General features: G+C 40.7%; 1 protein-coding gene across 1 annotated transcript in view; it reads left to right on the plus strand.

Moving 5' to 3' along the window:
* Window positions 1-23,325, plus strand: part of UPF1 (UPF1 RNA helicase and ATPase) — a 357,405-nt gene that overhangs the window by 154,845 nt on the left and 179,235 nt on the right. The window contains exons 11-12 of the mRNA XM_033955970.1: window positions 8,769-8,921; window positions 11,890-12,008. Of these exons, the coding sequence (XP_033811861.1) occupies window positions 8,769-8,921; window positions 11,890-12,008 (272 nt within the window). The remainder of the gene's footprint in view (window positions 1-8,768; window positions 8,922-11,889; window positions 12,009-23,325) is intronic.

The raw sequence follows: 23,325 nt of genomic DNA on the forward strand, positions 1-23,325 counted from the left end.
TATGTGACATAGTGAATTCCACCAGAAATTAAAATTAAGTCTTGTGTGATCTTTCCAATTTGTAGTAATATGTTGCATGGCAACTCCTGTCATAATCAATAAAAGTTTGTTATTACTTGCCGATATCTGACTCTTTTTCCTCATAGATATGCCAAATATCACAGTATCATAAGTTAATGCTACAGGATTATCTAATAAAGAATTTATTTGATCCCAGATCGAATTCCAAAAGGCTAATATATAGGGACAGAAAAATAAAAGATGATCCAAAGTCCCTACTTCAAGCTTACAATGCCAGCATCTATTAGACATTGAACTATTTAATTTTTGTAATCTAACAGGGGTCCAAAATGCTCTATGCAAAAGAAAAAACCAAGTTTGTCTCATAGATGCTGACAGTGTACATCTTATTCTCCAAGACCAAATTTGTGGCCATTGAGATGCCAAAATTTGATGATTAATCTCAATGCTCCAAATATCCCTAAGACCATTTTTAGGTTTTTTATTAACCAATTCACTAATAACTTTATACCACTGTGCAGCCTGGTGACCCAGAAAATCTGCCTGGAAGCATAAAAATTCCATGCTGTATTGAAAATTTAAAGTTTTCCATTCAGGGAACCCTGCCTGAATGGCCTGCTTCAATTGCAACCATTTATAAAATTGTGATTTATTCAGTCCAAATTTATTTTGCAATTGTGTAAACTCAAGCATTTTTCCATTTGAAATAACATCATTTAAAGTTCGTATTCCTGCATTTAACCAATGCCTCCAGACAATCTTAGTTCCGCCAATCTGAATCTTGGAGTTTAGCCATATAGATTGATTTGTCGATTTACTAATAGGAATTTCAGTTAAATTACTTACATATCTTAGAGTTTTCCATGTATCTAATAAAAGTTTATTTTCTTTATACAATCTGGGCATCTTGATACTGAGAATGTGACAAAGATGTAAAGGAGACAGGAGTCGCCATTCCAAGTATAACCAATCTGGAGTGTATTCAATGAGATCTGGGAGGACCCAATACATACCTTGACGTAAAATATAGGCCTGATGATACCTATAGAAATTTGGGAAATTTACCCCACCCTCCTTAATTGATTTCTGTAAAGATACCAAAGCAATTCTAGGTGTTTTGCCAAGCCAAACAAACTTAATAATTATTGCATTCAATTTTTTATAAAAAGAGTTCTGAAAAAATACCGGAATCATACACATTTGATAGCAAACCACAGGCAATATCATCATTTTTATGGTTTGAACTCTTCCCCACCAAGATATATGTAATGGGTTCCATTGTTCACATAATTCCGAAACCTTTTTTAATAAAAGTTTTTCATTTTCTTTTACTGTATCTTCTATTGAATTTTTAATCCAAATTCCTAAATATTTTAATCCATCCTCTTTCCATACAAAAGGAAATGAATCAAACATAGATTTTATGCAATGCACATTAAGCGAAAGAATTTCAGATTTATTCCAATTGATTTTATATCCTGAAAACATTCCAAATCTTTCAATCAATTCTAACAAACATGGTATAGTTGAACCTGGATTGCGCAAATATAATAAAATATCATCCGCATAAGCAGATAATTTGTATTCCCATTCTTTCAAGGGAATACCCTGTATCCCCTTTGTCTGATTAATAGCTATCAATAAGGGTTCTAAAACAATATCAAACAGCAAAGGAGATAATGGACATCCTTGTCTAACTCCTCTATGTAATTTAAAACTCTCAGATAAATTATTATTAATGTATAATCTTGCCATAGGGGAGCTATACAAAGTTTTAATCATTTGAACAAAACCAGGACCCACACCAAACCAATCCAAAGTCTGATACATGAATGACCATTCTACCCTATCAAAAGCTTTTTCTGCATCTAATGAAAGAGCAAAAAGCTGGTTCATTCATCATTTTAGTTAAATTTAATGTATGAAATGTCAATCTTGTATTGTTAGAAGAATGTTTGTTAGCAATGAAACCTGTTTGATGTACATCAATTATGTAAGGAAGAGCCTTTGCCATCTTAATGCCAGTGTTTTAGCCATAATTTTCCATCAACATTAATTAATGATATTGGCCTGTAATTTGAAAACCATAGTGGGATCTTTATTTGGCTTTGGCAAAACAATCACCATAGATTCTGCCATAGGTACTTTTAAATACAACCTTTATTAAGTTGAAACTGATATAAATTTAGTAAATAGGGGTAATAAAGAATTTTGAAATGTTTTATAGAATTCCACAGTAAAACCATCCCCACCTGGAGCGGATCCAACTCTAAGAGACTTCAATGTTGTTTCTAAATCTTTTAATTGATATAGGTTCTTCTTAAACTTCTTTTTATTATGATCAGGAAGCTTTGGACCCTCAAGAATGATTTTTTAAATTTCCATACCTTTTTGAACTTTATCAATAGAAGACTCAGAAGAATACAACTCTTTGTAAAAAGCCAAAAATTGATTTAAAAATGTTATTAGTTTGATTATGCATATTTCCTTTCTCATCTTTTATTACACTTATTTTTATTCTTCTCTTTTTTGCTTTAAGATAATTTGCAAGTAACTTCCTGTCTTATTAGATTTTCCATTAATACAAGGTTTGCAGAGAAAACAAATCTTTCCTTGCCATTTTTGAAGAAATTTCATTTATTTGCCTTTAGCCTTTAATAAAGTTTGCAAATTTTCGTGATTCCAATCATCTATTAATTTGGATTCCAGCAATTTAATTTCTTTTTTACAAATCTGAAATTGTTTAATAAGTTGTTTTTTTATATACGCAGAATATAAATAATATTACCTCTTATAGTAGCTTTAAATGCATCCCCATAAGATTTCCGCATTAATATCTGCTGAGGTATTTATTTGGAAAAATTCCAAAATTTTTAACTTAATTTCTTCAAGAAAAGTTGAATCTGAAACCAATGTATTATCAAACCTCCATAATGATCTATTGTATTCATTATTATCTAGTGTAAGTGTAATCCACACTCCTCCATGATCAGACAAAATAATTGGATCAATGGAAGCTTGTGTCACTTGTTGCACTATGGAATTTGATACCAATATGTAATCAATTCTTGAAAAAGATTTATGAACTGGTGAGCAAAAAGAGAACTTCTGATCATTAAAATGAAGAATACGCCATATATCTTTCAAATTACAAGTATTCACCAAATTATCTAACCCTAATGATTTTATATTTTTGCTTGGTTTTTTATCCAAAAAAGGATCCATAACAGCATTAAAATCTCCAGCTACTATTAAATTAGAAGCAGCCAGTGGGAGTATTAATTTTTGTATATTAATAAAAAAATCATTTTGATTCGAGTTCGGGGCATAGATATTTAATAAAGTCAAAGTATTATTTCCCATTCTCATTTCCGCTCGTATCCATCTCCTTAAAGGATCAAAATCTATCATTTTAAATGAAGCTAAACATTTTGTGTTCACTAATATAGCCACTCCTGCCTTTTTCCCTATTGCGGGAGCGAAAAAAACAGTGTTTCACACCCAATTATCTTCTAGCTTTTTGGATTCAACCACTGATAAATGTGTCTCTTGAATATAATACACATCAGCCTGTTGCCTTTTTAAAAATGCTAACATTTTTTTTCTCTTTTACTGGGTGATTAAGGCCATTAACATTGAGTGAAAAAATTTTAATCTCCATCAATCCAAATAATTTTTACAAAAGTTCTTCCAATTATTATATCTGAACAAAAAACTGAAATCATTTGAAATGAATAAACACCATCTTCATTTATATCTCCCAATCCAACATCCCTACCCCAATTATCAAATCCCTTTAACCCCCCTCCCATCCCTCCCTCTTCCACCCTTAATATTGGCTGATAAAACCTGGAACTGCACATACAAGACCAAGTAAAGCTAAACTAAAAGCTCTATACAGGACTTCAATTATAAAAACAATATTGTATGTAATAATCATATGTATTTTTATAAATAATTTATGTAATATTCTCAAAATATTAAAAAATCAAAATAAGAAACTAAATAAAGATCTTCCACTCACATTATAAATGATAAAAAAGAATGTAAAACTCTATATGTCTGCTAAAAGTATCAGACTTGTAAGAAACCTATAAATGAAAATTAAGCATTAATAATATATTTTCCTTTTTTTTTTTTTTTTAAATTATTGTTATTATTTATTTTTAAATACATATATTCCCCTTAAATATTCTCAAAGAAGCCTATTAAACCTTAAACTAGAGTCCCTTAAAAATCTTTGCTAACTGAAATCTTTTGTACTGAATTTTTATCAAAACTTCCATTAACTCATCATAACCTATGATCTAAATCTGCCACTATAAGCTCTGTATATTAATATCTTATCTTCATGAATATATTGTAATAACATATATCAGATATTCTAATATCTTATTAAGATATGTAACAGCAAAGGAACAATTCATTTCAACTTTAAAGTCATCCTTTGAGAAAGAGATATTAAATGCTCACAGAGAAACAAACTGCCTTTTTCATCAGCATTCCATTTCACAGTTTCCATTCAAAATAGACAGAGCCAAACTGTCAGTTAGCAGATTCTCAAATATATTAAAGATGAATAACAAATAAAATCAAATAAAAACCAAGAAGAATCAACTCCAACTCCAGGAAGTGAATAAGTCAAATTAAATTGACATCGGCTGCTCCCTTTGATTTAAAAACATTTCCAACTTCACAGGTTCATCAAAGCTCATAGTTTTGTTGTCAATAGTTATTTTCATAATTGCAGGGTATATCAGGCCAAATCTAGCTCCGATGTCTCTTAACTTCGGCCTCATGTCTAGAAATTTTTTCCTTTTATCTTGCCGTTGTTTTAGCGAAATCAGGAACGATGTGGACTTTGGCATCCTGACATTTTAAATTTGCATGTTCTTTAGCCATTCTTAACACCTCTAAAACTTGCTGGTGTCTTAGCAACTTGAAAATTATGGGGCGAGGACCTTTTAAAGTATCTAGTCTTTTCATTGGTATGCGATGTGCACGTTCAACTTCTATCGGGTAATTGGATTTGAGGGGCAGGACTTTCATCAAAAAATTTTCCACAAATGAAACCGGATTATTTTTCTCCATCCCTTCCGGTACACCCAAAAGTCTCAAATTACTCCGTCTCATGCGATTCTGGCAATCCTCGACTTCCCTGGTGAGTTGTAAAGATTTTTTCTCTGTCCAGTTTATATTGCCTTTTTTCTGCTTCAAAACTGTCCATTCTCATTTCCATTTTTGTTGTTTTAATCTCCAGCACTTCTGTTCTTTTATTTAAAGTCATTACTTCTTCCTGTATTTCATCCAGCTTTTTGGCGTTTTTTAGAAGAATTTCTTTTATCTCTTGTATTTCTTTCCAGTAATCAATGTCACTTTTCTCTCTTGACAACGGACACTTTGAGGTTGTTGCCGGCTCTGGCTTAGATCTCTTAACACTGCCGGTATTAGAAATCCCCATTTCAGACTTGTTTTGTTTTCCTGAGCCATCATGTTGTATTTTCCTTCGTTTCTTCCGTTTAAAATGAAAATTTTATTTCAGTATTTTATGTCATTAATGTCTGTATGTACAGAGCCTCTGCCCTACCCGACCATCCTCGTGCACTCCCAAGCCACGCCCCCTAATGGCTGGTTTCTTAATTTTCACACCTGTAATGTTTCAGAAGGATCTTTCCCCCCCATATACCCCACTCACAATTTTAGCTGGATACAAAGTCTGTGGAGTGGACACCTTCGCCAATGAACCTTGCTGTGGGAGAAAATTCTATCAGGGAGAGATTCCCGGACAGTGAGAGAGAAGTCTGATTTCCTCCCAGCCTTCCTTGCTGCTACTTTCCATCAAGTAGACTCCTTCCAGGCTGCAGGGGTGCTTCTGTTTTTGGGACTCAGTGAGATTCTATTGCTGCAAGCGCCATTCGCTTGTGTGTGCTGTGCTTGAGCAGAAGAAATCCTCCAAGGTAGTTTGCTTCATCAGCGGGACTTGGCTACCTGCCAGGGACTCGTGTTTTGCCATTCCCTTTCTCTTGTCCATCTCTCCGGCAGGAGAACCTACGCACTCCCACCACGGAGCCTCAGCAAAGCAGACCTCATAAGCTTCTCAACAAGACACCATCTTGGATCTGGGACTACTCCCTATTTTTATTTAACTTAATATACTGCTTTTCGTGAACATATCCTTTCTTAATTCAGTGCAGTCATTGTGGTGTCTGTCCTCAGGGAGAGGTCATACATTACAAGGTACTTTCTAGAACACTGTGACCAGTGGCTACAATTTTATAGTTTATTTAAAATTTGTTATACCACCTCCAATGATATACATATCCAAGCGGTTTACAATTCTGAAGTAAAATCAGTATGGAAAGGAACTACAATTTTTGACAGGAAAGATAATTGCTCTTACTCTGAGAAGAACAAACAACCTAGAAAGAAAATCTTGGGAAACTGAGAAGGGTGAGTGTTAAAGAAAGGTAAGGGGAAATTTTAGCAGAATTATATTAAAAAAGACAGTTGGCAGTAAAAATAACCCTAGGGAACTGAAAATTAAACATGTTTTCAAAGCATGCTTAAATTTTTTAAATCAAAAACAAAGAAAAAACTGCAGAGTGGAATGTACAAGGTGCAGGAATCTTTATTAAAGGTCTATACAAAATTGTAATCCATAAAAATAGTTTTCATATGCATGGAGTGCAGAACTTACACTGTCCGTGTTTTGGAGAACACACTCCTTCCTCAAGGGTCCGATGTATAACATTTTAGAAAGTCATGCGGAGACCACTGTTGTTGTATAAAATAACAAAAATTTGTTGGTCAAAGACAAGAAGTTTATCCTTCTGGGCTAACACATGGTGTGGGTACTGCACCGAAAGAGGCAGTTCAGCCATGAATTGAAAGAGGATGATAATTCCAGAAAAAGGGTGAAGCAAATAAAAAGCACAATGTCTGGTTGTTTCCAGCTGAGAAAATCTAGGGCTTGGAGGAACCAAGCGATAATCATTGATAGACTGAAGAAAGTGAGTGGGTGTGTATGGAATTGTGAGGGTCACCAAGGTAGGATGGAAACCCCTAATCCAAGGGTTGGCAACCTGCGGCTCATGAGCCACATGCAGGTCTACTGCCATGTGGCTGTGGTTCTCCCTCCAGGCCCCCAGTCCTTTAATCTCCTCACCCAAATCCACAATTTCTCCCCAGGCCTACTGAAGTACCTGGTTATGCAGTGGGGATCTTTGTGATCTCTGACTCATCGGGCAAGCCCATCTTATAATAATAGTAATAATATAATTTTATTTCTTATCTGTCCCTTCTCTTCCACTGCCACTCCAGACTCCGTCCCTTCTTTCTTGTGGCGCCCGTATGCCTAGAACAGGCTTCCTGAATAAATAATACGTTGTACTCTGTCCCTGGCAGTGTTCAAATCCAAGCTAAAGGCCCACTTATTTGAAACTGCTTTCAACTCTTAACTCCCACTCACTTCTGTCAGATATCTATACCCCACTATAATCTCCCCAACCCTGAAATGTCCTGTCCTAAATTTAGATTGTAAGCTCTTCTGAGCATGGACCGTCTATTGCATGGGGTGTCAAAGTCCCTCCTCGAGGGCACAATCCAGTTGGGCTTTCAAGATTTCCTCAATGAGATCTATTTTGCATGTGCTGCTTTCATTGTATGCTAATAGATCTGATATTCATTGAGGAAATCCTGAAACCCCGACTGGATTTGCAAGCCCCTCGAGGAGGGACTTTTGACACCTCTGGTCTATTGTGTATTAGAATGTACAGTGCTGTGTTACGCCTTTCAGCGTTATAGAATAATAATAGTGTAGTAGCGTGGCCTTCTTACTCCTGCCTCCGCAGCTATTCTTCTAAAATGGCTGTCGCAATCTTTCACAGCAGCCTTGTGGTACTACAGAATATTCTGCAAGTCAGCTACGAAATGATCATGCCAACCATTTTTAGAAGGCAGTAATGTGGAGGCAGGAGCGAGGGGTCTTGAGCTCCTGCAATGAAGATCCCCCCCCCTCACTGGACCACCAGTTACCTTGGTAGGCTGGGAGGGAGATTAAGGGTCGCGGCCCTGGAGAGGGGAGATAACCTTGGATATGGGTTGAGGGAAGGAAGGGCAGGGAAGAGGAGGTGCAGAGACCTGCTAGGGTTTGGAGGGAAGAAAGAGGGAGAGAGAAACTAGACCTTGGGGAGGGAAGAGAGAGTGAGAGACCTGAAATATCTCAAACTCCGCTTCTCTACCCATTGTGGCTCTTTGTAATCATTGGGTCAAATTTTTAGGATAAATTGGTTCTTTGTTGTAAAAAGGTGCCGACCCCTGCCCATAATCTGAAAACTTTGTGCAATGGCAGCCTTCCTTTTATCAGAGGGATATAAATGTTGCTTTTGATCAGTATCCCTAGCCAGTGGGGTATGGAAGATGTGTTGAATCAAATACAGGTCCTTCTGCATTAAGTACTAGAACTCATATAATAACTAAATTACTGATGAGCAAGTTGTGAACATACAGAGTATTAACAGATGTGAGAGAATTTATTGCATTGTAAGATTAGTTTGCTGCAGATAGCAGGAGCTTACGCTTAAACCCGGTGAGTCTTAATTTGATGGATCGTGTGATAGAATTTTCCTGTAGAGATGCAATCTCAGAAATGCTTGAAATGTTTAATTTTCTCTAGATAGGGTATTGGTGCTTGCTTTATATCTTTGAATTAGTCAAGTCTTCTGGCTTTTTAAATTGTAGAATGCTAGAGTGCTTTAAAAACATTTGCTGTGGATGAAACCTCAGTATCTGGCTATATTTATCACAAGCTGTTGGGTCATGAAGTGGAGGATGTGATCATTAAATGCCAGCTGCCTAAACGTTTTACAGCACAAGGACTTCCTGATCTCAACCACTCTCAGGTAAATAAAGTGGACAGAATCTCTGTTCATTTTTTATTTTCTAGCAGTTCACATTTGGGTTTGCTTTTGCTGACATGTGGTTCTGTGTTCATACCTGCAGACCTCAAATGTATATGTGCATCAAAAGCTTTGTTTTTTTTCCCTTTTTTTGAGGACTTATTTCAAACATGAATAATTTAAAACCAGAATACTTAAAAGTATCATTGGTATTCAGTTTTGAAAAGTCTAATACTCAATATGATTTAATCCTATAATTGGCAGATGGAGAAACTGCTGCTTTATGTAACTTGATGTTGAACGTGAGCAACAGTGCCAAGTAATAGGCATTTGGAGATGCAGATCTTCCATAAGAGCCATAGAAAGATGCTTGTTGCTTCTGAGCAACAATGCCAATTAAAGGGTTAAATGGACTGTATTCTCTCTTGCCTAGTTAAATTCCGTCTGGTCACGTTATTGGTGATATTCACTGGCACTTTAACTGGATAGTGCTACTGAATATCGCCCTCATACAGCCCTTCGCTGTCTGGTTAGTACCAGGGTGGTCTGTGGGTTGAGTTGGGTCTGGCAGGACAGGATATTTTACTGGTTAGTGGCAATATGCATTCTTTTTTTTTTTTTTTTTTTTTTAATTCTTTATTCATTTTATAATTCACAACAAGTATACAGTAAATATCAAACAATTAGAATACAATATCACTTGAAAATCTACCATATCATACAACAAAAAGATATAACCCCCACCCCCTCCCACTTCCATATACAAGAAAAAATATACCACATGAATATAATATCTTATCATTCATATATATTATTAATAGAAATCCAACCCCCCGATCCACATGTAAGAATTAAAATTGGGAAAAGTGTAAATTATTCATTAGAATAATTTAGAAATGGCCCCCACACATCCTTAAATTTATTATAGTAACCTTTTTGAACTGCCAACGCTCTTTCCATTTTAAACACATGACATACTGAATTCCACCAGAAACAATAATTCAACCTTGTACAATCTTTCCAGTTATACGTTATTTGTTGAATGGCAACTCCTGTCAATATCATCAAAAGCTTATTATTATTAGCAGATATTTGAGGCTTAGCTCTCATCAGCATGCCAAATAAAATTTTTTCGTATGATAATGCTACATAATTTTCCATTAAATGATTTATTTGATCCCAAATAGAGATCCAAAAAATTTTAATGAATGGACAATAAAACAACAAGTGATCTAAAATTCCAGCATCAAGGTTACAATGCCAACATCTATTAGACCTAGAGCAATTCAATTTTTGTAAACGAACAGGGGTCCAGAGTGCTCTATGCAACAGGAAAAAACATGTTTGCCTCATAGGAAGCAAGACATTGTACACTTCAACCTCCAGGACCATAATACGTGGCCACTGAGATGCATTAATTTGATGCTTAATCTCAATGCTCCAAATATCTCTTAAGCCCAGTTTTTGGTTTCTTATTTACATAGCCAGATAATAATTTATACCACTGCGCGGCTTGGTGACCCAAGAAGTCTGCCTGAAAGCATAGGAAATCTAAACTAATTGATTAGAAATCCCTAATGTAATGTAATGTAATTTCCATTCCAGGGAACCCTGCCCTGAATACCTCTGGAGTCTTAATATTCATTCTTCTAACTGGTTAAGTAAATAGTTACAGTTAGGACAGCATAAAGCTATCTTAACTTCACCTGCAGAGCTTACCAGGCACTAGTCTGAATATTGGCTGAAAGGTTTTCTGGGGTCCCCTTGCTCCCCAAATGATCTTTCCATTTCTGAAACAAGTAGGAAGCAGGTCCCCCACCTATCCCTTCATAGCCCTAGCCCTACCTTTTAAAGCCTTGGTTCTAGTGGAGTCTATTGAACAAGACTCCTACTTGCCTACTTGCTCCTGTAAGGTCACTGCAATCCCATAGTGGCAGTGTTGCAGTATTTGCTAGTACTGAGAGGCTGCCGCTAGGGATCATGGAGGCCATATTGGAATAGAAGTCATGAAGGGTGGGAGTGAGTGGGCATTGCTTCTGCCTGATGGACCCTGCTAGACTACCAGGGCCTTAAAAGGTAGGATGGGAGGCCTGGTCACTACCTACTTGCTTTGGGGAGGGAGGGGGATTGTGTTTGGGAGTCCGCAAAGGGTTGGAGTTGGAACAGCAAACTTTGCCTCACTTATATGAGTCTCAGTTGATATTCAGCTGAGATCCATATAAACCCCAGATATTCAATGCTGGTGCCCGGAGATGGCCTGGTATTGAATATCCAAGGCTAATTCTGCCTTCAGTGGTAAGCATTTAAAGAAAAAACTGACCACGACAAGTTGACTATTGACTGGAACATTGCTGAATTTGGTAAGATGTCACACTACAAATTCTTGCAAGGGAACTGGCCATGATGTACAACCCTAAGGGTGGAAGGAAATGGGAGAGAGTATGTTCCCCCACTGAGGAGGGATGTGACATGTTGATCCCCCATCTCCAAATGCACAGCAAAAGGAGGGCAGTACAACCAAGTGACATAGCGATGAGGGAGTGGATTGCTCTGGGTGCTGGCAACTCACCGCCCACCCACCTTTTCAAAAATCTTCGCAGGCAACAAGCAGCATCTTCTACCTGCATTTTATTGCCAGCTGCAGTTCTCCTTTTGACATCATTTTCTGGTTGCGAGATGGAGCAAAACAAACGGTATTTTACAATTAATATGCTGGTTTGCACCATTTTTCAGGGAAAGTGATCAAATGGGATGTTGCTGAGACAAGAGGTGCTGTTTATTAGCCATGAATCCCCATGTATATTGGCTTTCTCAATGAATCATGGTCTGTCACTTTGGTTAAGAATTGTTGCTGTACCAGATTGAAAAAAAAATTAAAGGTTTAAGGTGAAAATTGTAGGATAAAAATAACAGTAAAATGTGTTCTTTGTAATAACATGAATAACATGCATTTTTTAATTTAAAAAATCAGGTGTATGCTGTGAAGACTGTCTTGCAGCGTCCTCTCAGCCTTATCCAGGGTCCCCCTGGTACAGGAAAAACTGTGACATCAGCTACAATTGTATACCACCTGGCAAGACAAGGCAATGGGTAAGAGGCTTGGTTCCAAATTGGACATGTCTTGATCAAGGAGCATTGAAATACAAACAAATTATCCTTTAAGAAATTTCACAACCACTGAGATAATATATAGAAATAAAATAAAACAAAAGGAATAAACATGATGCAAATGTTGACAAATGCCAGTATATATAAGTGAAATATAAAAGCATTCAAATTTAAGTCTTAGGGGAGGAGGGAGGGGTGGGCAAGGTGGAAAACAGAGGGCTAGGTGGGTGAGAGACAGAAATGGATAGGTGATGAGAAGATGACAAAGCAGTAAAATTTCATGGTTTGTAACGCAATAGAAAACCAAGGTCTGATTTGAGTCCTGTCTGGTGGTGGTTAAAATATTATCATTTTTATTTCAAAGGTCTAATGTTCCTGAGTTACCTTATTATCCTTAGACAAGCAGGCAGCATATCCTCACATGTGGTTGATGTCATCCACGGAGCCCCGATACAGACAGTGAAAAGTGTACTACCACTTTAAGCTTTAGCAAGCTTTTAGACTTCCCGCACCGTGCATGCACGAGTGCCTTCCCGCCCAATGCCAACTTGCGAGATCATCAGTTTTTCATTTTTCGCAGAGTGAAGATAACATATCTTTTGTTTTTCCATTGAGTTGCCATCCCATTTATATTTTATTTAAATCTTTTTCAAGTTTCTGTGATCATTGATGGATTTTTTGCTTTGTTTCTACTCCAATCCGGCTTGCCCTCTCCAACTGTATCTAGCTCTGGGGTTATAGATTGGAAGAAGGAGGGCTATAGATTGGAAGACGGAAAACTCTTGATTAATGTAAAAGTTTTTATTTTCTTGTTTATTTCCACATATAGGTCTGGAGTCGGACTTCCTTATTAGCATCGAGTTTCCTTGTTTGACACAGATGCAGTACAGTAGACAGAGCCCCGTCATTAAGCATTAGAAACATGACTGCAGATAAAGGCCAAATGGCCCATCTAGTCAGCCCATCTGCAGTAGCCATTATCTCTTTCTCTCTCTCCGAGAAATCCCACATGCCTCTCCCAGGCCCTCTTGAATTCAGACACAGTCTCTGTTTCCACCACCACTTCTGGGAGACTGTTCCATGTATCTACCACCCTTTCTGTAAAAAAGTATTTCCTCAGATTACTCCGGAGTCTATCACCTCTTAACTTTATCCTATGCCCTCTCATTGCAGAGTTTCCTTTCAAATGAAAGAGTCTCGACTAGAGAATGACACGGGGAAAAAATTTGTCCCCGTCACCGCCCCATCCCTGGCCCACCATCCTCTGCACCGCCCCGTCACCGCTGTTCCCTTCACTGCCCCGTCACCGCCATCCCTTTCACCGCCCCGTCATCGCCACTGCCATCCCATTCACCGCCCCATCACCGTCCCCGCAGCATCCATATAAGCCTTAGTACTGTAATATTTAGCTTATTCCTTTCTTATAAATCAAAGTTCCTGCTGCTGAACTAGAGAAAGAGATGTTCAGCTGGCAGGGCTTTGTTTATAAATTTTTATCAACACAACTAATATACTACTTTATCCTAAAGCAAAAAAATAAATAAATAAATATAATTTTTTTTTTCTACCTTTGTTGTCTGGTTTCTGCTTTCCACATCTTCTCATTCAATTCCTTCCATCCACTGTGTGTCTTCTCTCTGCGTCTTCCATTTGCTGTTACTGTGCCTCTCCCTTCACCCCCCCCCCACAAATTGGTCTAGCACCCATCTTCTTCCCTCCGCTCCCCCATAGTCTGGCATCTGTCTTCTTCCCTTCCAGCATCTTCTCCCCACTCTGTCTTCCACATTTCCCTTCAGGGTCTGTTCCTCTCCACCTTCCTTCAATGTCTGTTCTATTCCTTTCCACCACCACCCTTCCCTCCCTCCTTTACCATCTGTTCCTTTCTATTACCCTTCAGCTCCTCTCATGTGGCCTATCTATCTACCTTCCTCCCTCTTATTTTCGTGGCACGTTACAATGTAATTTGTGCAAGCCACTAGAGCCTGCGAACTCAGTCCTTGTCCCATCCCCACAGACCATCTCGCTTCTGTGCTCCTATTTTCCCCATTTCTAATATCTCCCCTATGTATCTGCCATTGCCCCCCCTGTGTCCATATACCATCCCCATGGCATGTCCCCTTTATGTCTCTGTCCCTAAGCCCCATGCACATAATTTCCCCTCTTTCTGTTACCTTTCTGTGTCCAGATTTCCCTTATCTTCCTCTTCCTTACCAATGTGTCTCTTCTTTTCAACCCCATCTAGCTTCTTTCCCTCTTTCTCCCCCCCCCCCTGCTTCCAGCATCTGGCTCACCTGCCTGTCCTCCCCTTTCTTTCCTGCTGTGGGTTTTTCTTTCCCTTTTCATCCCCTTGGCCCAGAATCCTTTTCCCTTTCACTCCTTCCAATGTGAGTCAGGAACACGCGCGATCGCGCGGTCCCCGCAGCCCCCACCCACCCACCCGATCGATCGTAGCGCTTAGCCAGCTCCCTCCCTTCACCTCACCTTAGTTTGCAAGCTTTCTTGTTCGGCAACCTGCATGCTTTCAAAGAGCCGCGCATGCGCCACTGCTCAGTGTTCAATCTTCTGCTCTGTTGCAACTTCCTGTTTCCGGTTGCGATCCTTGATGCCTCACTGCGGAGACAAGACCATTCACCGCTCCACGGGGCGGTGAATGGCCTTGTCCCCGTCCCCGCAGTGACTGCTATTTTTCTTTCCCCGTTTCGGGGGGTTACCCGCGGCTAAATGCGGCTAGCCATGGGTAACCGCCACCGTGTCATTCTCTAGTCTCGACTCATACACATTTATATTACATAGGTATTTAAACGTCTCTATCATATCTCCCCTCTCCCGCCTTTCCTCCAAAGTATACAGATTGAGATCTTTAAGTCTGTCCCCATACACCTTATCATTAAATTCTTTATTCATTTTATAATTCACAACAATTAGAATACAATATCACTTGAAAATCTACCATATCATACAACAAAAAGATATAACCCCCACCCCTTCCACTTCCATATAAAACAAAAAAAATATACCACATGAATATAATATCTTATTCATATTTATTATTAATAGAAATCCAACCCCCCCTCGATCCACATGTAAGAATTAAAATCATTAAGACCACACACCATTTTAGTAGCCTTCCTCTCGACCAACTCCATCCTTTTTATGTCTTTTTGAAGGTGTGGCCTCCAGAATTGTACACAATACACTTCTCCCTCCGTATTCGCAGTGATTGGGGATTGACTAACTCGTGAATACGGAAAACCCACGAATAACAGCAACGATAATGCTAGCAAGCTCCAGAGGGCAGAAAGACTCGCAGAAAGCGCCGGGATTGAACTGAAAGGGAGAAATGGGCAGATCGGAAGCAGCTGCAGGAAAGCCTTACTCTCTACACGCTGAGATTTGCTCCTTGAGGCACCGGCTCTGGTAAACACTCCCAACAAGGCCAGGAACAGCAGGAAACCCCAGCTGCAGGCAGGCTGCCTGCCCCTTCCGGCAATTGACCGGCGATAGCAGAACCGGTTTCCAATCCCTCATTAGAAGCAGAAACCTCCGGCTCAGACGTTCCTCCCGCATCTCAGGCTCTAAGCAGTGCTCCTGTTGCACCACACTGACAAGCTCTCCCTCTTTCCAAGGGACTTTGTGTAATCCATTCTGATTGGCTGATATGACTCCCTTCAAGAACTAGATAGTCATGAGATCACTGAGTATTGGGTGAAAAATAGAAACTGCTCTCAAACCTGACCTGGTTGCGGAGCACCTTGCATCTGGGACCAGTTACTTAAATTAACATTTGAAATGCCTCGCTCAAGCTTCTGAATTTTTATCAGTACCGTACTGTGCTCATGAATGATGTAATTTGGGGGGCGGAGTCAACATGCTAAAAATCACAAATAATCGAAATCACGATTGCTGAAACCGCGAATACGGAGGGAGGAAGTGTATTCTAAATGAGGTCTCACCAGAGTCTTATACAGAGACATTGAGTCCTCTTGATGCATGGCTTTCGGGGCGATACAGATTGTCATTTCTGAAGCACATCACCTTTTCAGGCACTCACGCTTCGATGCCTGTGACATTTTTTTTTTTGTAAATCATTTTTATTTATTTAGAAAATAGGCATACAAGACAAGAAGTGCAACACTCCAAAAAACACATGAACAGATAAGCCAGTCCACCGCGTAGTTTCTGCACGGGGATCAAAAGAACCCAACAAGAACAAACCTGAGACCCCAAACCCTCCCAAGCACTCCAATGTCAAAAGTTCAAAAGAGCACTTCAGGATCTATGGGACAAACTGAAGAGGATCCAATAATAATTGATCTTCTACCAGATAATTTTAAAATCCTTACGCTAAACAGTGAGGGTAGAAAAGGGGGAGGATTAGCAATTATTCTTAAGGAAGGATTTGAGTTTGAACTATTGGATTTCAAAATGACCAATCAGTTAGAAATATTAGCCTGTAAAATCAGTAATAAGGAACTAGAAGAATCCCTATCTTGCATATTATTCTATGTCCCACCAAAAAGCTGGCCAAAAGCCAAAGAGGACTTTTGTGAATTTGTTCTACATAATTCAATTATTCCTTCTTACAATATCATCGCAGGTGACATAAACATACACCTAGATGAAGAGGACAATCCAGATACGAAAGACTTTTAAAAACTTTCTATCCTACTCAATTACAGTCTCCCTTTACCCATACAAACACATGAAAAAGGTCATCACTTAGATGTGATAGCTATGTCCACAAAGGAAATTTTAGACTCTGCCATCTCTCTACCTGATGGTACCTGGTGTCACGATATCTGGTCTGACCATTTTACTTATTATTTCAAGTTAATCTGGACTCATTTAAAATCTAAAACACATCCAAGGATAAAAAGAGAACATCACACAAGAGGTTATATTAATCCAGAAGAATATTGGTCACAATATGAACTACAAGTGGTGATAGGTGAAGGAGTCGATTTCTGGGATCACTGGATGAAAAGTAGCACATTCATTTTGGATAAAATTGCCCCTAAACGAAATAGCAAAAGCTGCGCAAATAAATATAACAAATGGTTTGACACCGAACTTCTAAAAATGAAACAACTAGTAAGACGACTGGAAAGAATTTGGAAAAAAACAGGAGAATTGTCAGACCGCAACAACTAGAGATCTAACATAAAAGTCTACAAACAACTGATAAAAGACAAACGTAAAGCATTCTACTCTTCTAAAATCAACTTATCTAGCACTAGTTCAAAAGGAATCAATACAAAAGAGCTGTTATACTTGGTTACAAATTTATTTGACACCACACGCTACACTCAACTCGTGCACAATATTAAACTACCTTCAGCAAATGATTTAGCACAGCATTCAAAAATTAAAAACCTAAGAAACAACTGTTTCACTAATGATCATCAAATAGCTAACATACAAGGAAATGAAATACCAGCAGACATGATCTGGAGTTCCTTTTAAGATTTAGAATGGAATAATTATATCAAACTATATAACAAATACTCTAAATCATACTTAATTCTGGACTCATGTTCCCCGGAAATTATGAAAGTGGCTCCATTAGAATTTAAACTATTTTTGCTGCATTACTTAGCCCATAACCTAAAAAATGGAAAGTTCCTCACTAATAATGGTCACATAATAATAACCCCAATTCCAAAAAAAATAGTAAAGAATCATCAGCACTGGTAACCAACTATATAGACCAGTAGCATCCATTCCATTTATTGTAAAAATCATGGAAGGATTGGTACATACCCAATTGATCATATCTTGATCAGTTATCTCTCTTGCATGAAACTCAATCCGGTTTTAGACCTTTGTTCAGTACTGAGCAGTAATTGCGGCTATCTTAGATAATCTGCATCTCTTGTTCAGCAAGGGCCTTAATGCCCTGATCATGCAATTTGATATGAGCTCTGCCTTTGACCTAGTGGACCATGGGAAAATGCTACAATGCCTAGATGCAATTGGTATTAGGGAAGAGGTGTTGAACTGGTTTCGAGGCTTCCTTATGTCCTGTATCTATCAAGTACGTTTCAGTTATGATCTCTCCGATACCTGGAGCAATCCATCTGGCATACTGCAAGGGTCACCTCTATCCCCTATCCCCATTGCTTTTCAATGTCTACATGTCCTCACTAGGCAATTGAGATAAATTATTCAGTTACGCATATGACTTTACGATCATCATCCCATTTGCTAACTCTCTCTCGGAAGTTAGCTAACTCTCTCTCGGAAGTTACTCCCAAGGCATCAGAAGCACTAAATTTGATGGAGCAATGGATGATTGAATTGAAACTGAAACTTCGGAAAAAACAAAATTTTTTGTAGCTTCGCCACACCCACTTGACACCAAAACACCACTATGCATCAATAAATTTAGTTATCCTATTCAGACTACTATGAAGTATTGGGTGTAACACTAGATCAGTGCCTAACCATGAAAGACCAAATAGATTCCTTAATCAAAAAGGGTTTTTTCACTCTCTGGAAACTTGGATCCATTAGAGCATATTTTGATATGTCAGCATTTAGAATCCTAGTACAATCCCTCGTACTGAGTCAACTTGATTACTTTAATATCGCCTATTTAGCAATTTCCCAAAAGTATATGCGATGATTACAATTAATGCAAAATGCAGCGGTCAAACTGATTTTCGTGCTAAAGAAGTTTGATCATGTGACACCTTACTACCGACAGCTGCATTGGCTACCAATGGAGGCACGTATAAAGTTTAAATTCGTCTGTCTCTGCTTTAAAGTACTGTATGGTCTAGCCCCTAAATACCCCTTCTCAGCCAACAGACATAAGAGAAGCTCACATTTGAACTTCATTTCCCCCCCCAGTTAGAGGATGTAAACTAGAGAATGACACGGGGAGCGATCCCCGCAGCGAACCGCTGCGTGGCTGCGGTTTGGCTGCGGGTTATGGTGACCTCATTAGCAAATCGCCGCAGACGCGGGGACAAATCCTTTCACCGACCGCAAAAACGGTGAATAGATTTGTCCCCGCAGGCCAATGTCCCCCCTCTAGGAACCGCAATTTACCTGTGTTTTCACCGTGCTCCTCATTTGTCAGATCAACCCTTCCTGCCAATAGAACCCGCCCCCCCCCCCCCCGACGATCGCCCTCACTGGTAGGAGGGTGCCCAACCCCTCCTGCCGGCACCCCCAACGGCCCCCTATATCGCCAATAGGAGGGTGCCCAACCCCTCCTGCCGGTCCCTCCCCCAACAAACCCCGCCATCCCGAAACACCACCCTTAGTCTTACTTTCCAAGTTGGACCGGACAGCTCCTCGCTCGTCTGGCCAGCAGGCCTGCCTCCGTCCAAATGAGGCGGGCCCGCCCCTCCCCCCCCCTGCCTAACCCACAGGATCCTAGGGCCTGATTGGCCCAAGCACCTAAGGCCCCTCCTATAGCGGGAGTGGCTTTAGGTGCCTAGACCAATCAGGCCCTAGGATCCGGTGGGTTGGGCAGGGTAGGGGCGGGCCCGCCTCATTTGGACGGAGGCAAGCCTGCTGGCCATACGTGTGAGGAGCCATCCGGTCCAACTTGGAAAGTAAGACTAAGGGGATTCCGGGGTGGGAGGGTTCGTTGGGGGGGGGGGTCCAGCAGGAGGGGTTGGGTACCCTCCTGCCGGCGATCTTAGGGGAGGCCATTGGGAGGACCGGCAGGAGGGGTTGGGTACCCTTCTGCTGCGATTGTCGGGAGGGCCGTTGGGGGGGTCTACAGGAGGGGTTGGGTGCCCTCCTGCCGTGATCGCTGGGGGGAGGGGAGACTTGCAGCCGTAGCCGCGGTCACTATGCTAATCACGGCAGGGAGATCTTTGCCGCGATTAGGTACAGCGGCCGCGTCTACTTACCATATAGGCTAACATTGTAAGCATTTAAAGTACATGTCGTGTTTGTTTTTGCATTGCTAGCCCCAGGGGTGGTGGAAGATTAGTGATTGAAAAACTGTATGAAAAATAACTATTTTAAATTTAGTGATCAAAATGTGTCAGTTTTGAGAATTTATATTAATTAATTTTTTCTCTGCGTGTTTTGTTTTTGTATAGTTATTAACTAATATTTAACTAAGTTTTAAAGTTTTAAAGTTTTAAAGAATGTTTCCTTTATACGTAAATAAAGAAAAGTGAATGGGATTGCAGTGGCGGTGACGGGGCGGTGAATGGGGTGGCAGTGGCGGTGACGGGGCGGTGAAGAGGATGGTGAGACGGGGACGGGGCGGTGACGGGGATGGTGAGACGGGGACGGGGCGGTGACGGGGATGGTGAGACGGGGACGGGGCGGTGACGGGGACCAATTTTTTCACCGTGTCATTCTCTAATGTAAACTCAAAAGACACCATCAATATCTTTTCTCACATCAGGCAGCATTATGGGGTAAAGATCTAGAACAATTGCTTACACCTACTACTTATGAGGAATTCAGGAAACGCCTTAAAACATATCTGTTCTGAAGTATCTAGACAGCTGACCCGTATAACTCTTTCTCTTCAATAACTGTTCCCTTGAGCTGTTAACCACTATCTTTCACCTCTGTTAAGTTCAATCAATTTGTACCATCTTTTAATCTTTGTAAACCGCATAGAACTTCACGGTCCTGTGGTATATAAACTGTTATTATTATTATTATCCCAGGACAAGCAGGCAGCATATTCTCTACATGTGGGTGACGTCATCCACGGAGCCCCGTCGCGGACAGCTTTTCAAGCAAACTTGATTGAAGATCTTAAAGTTTGCTAGTGCTGCACCACGAATGTGTGTGCCTAAGCTCAGCTAAGGGGCGCGTCTCCTCAATGTGGTCCTCAGTTCTTAGTTTTCCGTGGAGCCAGAAAGCCCTGTCTCTCTTCTCTGCGTTGATTTTAAGTGCCTTTCTTGCACCGCAGCTTCTTTTATTGTTTTTTTATGATCGGAAGTCGCTGTGCCCCGCATCTTTTCTGTTTTTGTTTAAAAAAAAAAAAAAAAAAACCCAAACAAACCTCGATCACGACCCGGGGGGCCCTGTTTTTTTCCTTGGCCGCCCGGCTTCGCTTGGCCGCGGCCTATTTTCCTACCTTATGTCTCAGCCTGTTACCGGGTTCAAAAAGTGCACGCAGTGCGGTCAGGTGTTCTCGATCACTGACCCGCACCGTTGGTGTATACTTTGTCTTGGTGTTGATCATCCTACAGCTTCTTGCTCGTGTTGTGCCACTTTTCAACCTCGGGCTCTTCGTCGACGGCGGGCCAAGATTGTGGATCTCTTCGCCATGGACCAGCCAGCGGATAGGACTTCGACCCCGGTCTCGACCTCAACCTCGGTCTCGATGTCGGCCTTGAAGACCTCGGTCCCGAGTAAGTCTCCCTTGACTTCGAAGGCCTCAGCAGCTCTGGCTTCGAAGTCCTAGGCCTCGGCTAAGTCTCCTCTTCCTCCTTCAGGTTCAGCTCAGCTACCGAAGAAACCATTTTCGGAGTCTCTGGCCACCCAGGCAGTGAGTGTAGTCCTTCCGGCCTCTACGAGACCTCCTCCAAAGCGTGCCTCCACTTTAAGGGAATACTCTACATCGAGGTTGCCCTCGTTGGAGTGCACTGCTGCACCAGTCCGTCCAAATCCTTTGGTCTTGGTGCCGATGTTCGAGGATATGCTTAAGGCTATCTTAACCTCGCAGATCTCCTCTGCTTTGGCTCAGCTTGCCCCCGGCTTCGACCCCGCTCGTTGTTGACCAGCCTGAGCATTGCACCGAGGGCTCTCGAGGTAAGGTGCATCGGTCCTGCCGCTTATCCTCAAGCGACTCCTCGCCTACTCCCTCGAGGGGGACTTCTCCCGCCACCCGACCTCGCTCGAAGCACCGGCCTAAGCATACCTCTTCTTCGAGGCAGCGGTCCGTGAAACGGTCCAGGGACCCTCCCCTGAGGCGGGGTAAGTTGCCGGGTCCTTGCACTACGGGGTCCATCGAGCCGTTTGACCTCGTGCTGTCTGACCCTCGTCCTGTGTTGCTTTCTGGCCATGCATCCTCTTTGAGGTCTCCCTCCCCTGAACACCCTGTGACACCATTGATACCTGCTCAGTCTCAGGTATTGGTGTGGGGTGTTTGTTCCAGGATCAATGACTTTCTCCACTGCTTCACATCGGTTACATCAACTATGACCTGCTTCCTCTTGACAGAGCATCACATCAACTGCAGTTTGAGGGAATGTTATGTTTCATTGGAGCGGTACCGAACATGTAAGGTATGAACGCCGTTGATGATTCTCCTCATTGGAACATTGATTACCTGCAAAACACCGATGTTCTTCTCATCGAGGCTCTGCATGGCACAGTATTCCATCTCTAGTTTCTTATTTTCCAACAGTCTTTGCAGACTCGCATAAAAAGGGACTTTGGTGTTTTTCACAGATGGTGTCGCTACTTGTCTTGGACCGTCATTCTACGACCGTTTGAATTTTCCTTTCTGGTGGGCAAATTTGTGCCCCAGTTATAGATATGAAAAGATGAATGCCGATAGCTTGGGGCACAGTAATTTCTTTAAATTGGTTTGTTTATTTTGTTTATTCTCGTACACATCCAGGGAAGGGTGGAAGGGAAGGTTTGATTTCTGTCCTAATTTTGACCTTTGAATATTTACACGCTTTTGGGGGTGGGAGGCTGGAAAATCTATGTCTGTGTTTTATTGAATAATAAGTGGGTGGGTGGATGAAATGGTTGGTTATGTATATTTGTTAGTTGAATGTGCTTTTATTGATATATTATTTGTTATTGCACTACTGAAGTTTAGAAAATCAATAAAGAATTTTTTTTTTTTTTTTAAAAAGAGTGGAAGCGGGACCACAGAAGACAAATGCGAATAGGGAGGGTGGAGTGGTAGACCCTGATCGATTATCAGAGGGTTGTATTTGTGAGGAGCTAGCTAAATTAAATGTAAACAAAGTGATGGGGCCTGATAGTGTACATATGAGGGTGCTGAAGGAACTTAGGGAAGTTCTGATGGCTCCGCTGACTGGTCGAGCATGTTCTTGACCCAGGAGTCTAATAACTGGTCCTTGGTGGATTAGGAGGTAGCTAAGATTGGGATGGGCGCTTCTTATCTCTTGGATGCCATGCATGATCTGTTGCATGCTTCAGCCAAGTCCATGGCTCTTGGTGTGGCTGCTCATTGTACCCTGTGGCTTTGGAGTTGGTCGGTGGACGCATCATCTAAGGCTAAGCTTACGAAATTTCCCTTTCTGGGGTTTTTTCTTGTTTGGTGACTATCTGGGTAAGTTGTTTCAGACCTTGACTGACACTAAGGTGCCCCATCTTCCTGAGGACTGTG

This window comes from Geotrypetes seraphini, chromosome 8 (assembly GCF_902459505.1).
Source record: "Geotrypetes seraphini chromosome 8, aGeoSer1.1, whole genome shotgun sequence".
NCBI lineage: Eukaryota > Metazoa > Chordata > Amphibia > Gymnophiona > Dermophiidae > Geotrypetes > Geotrypetes seraphini.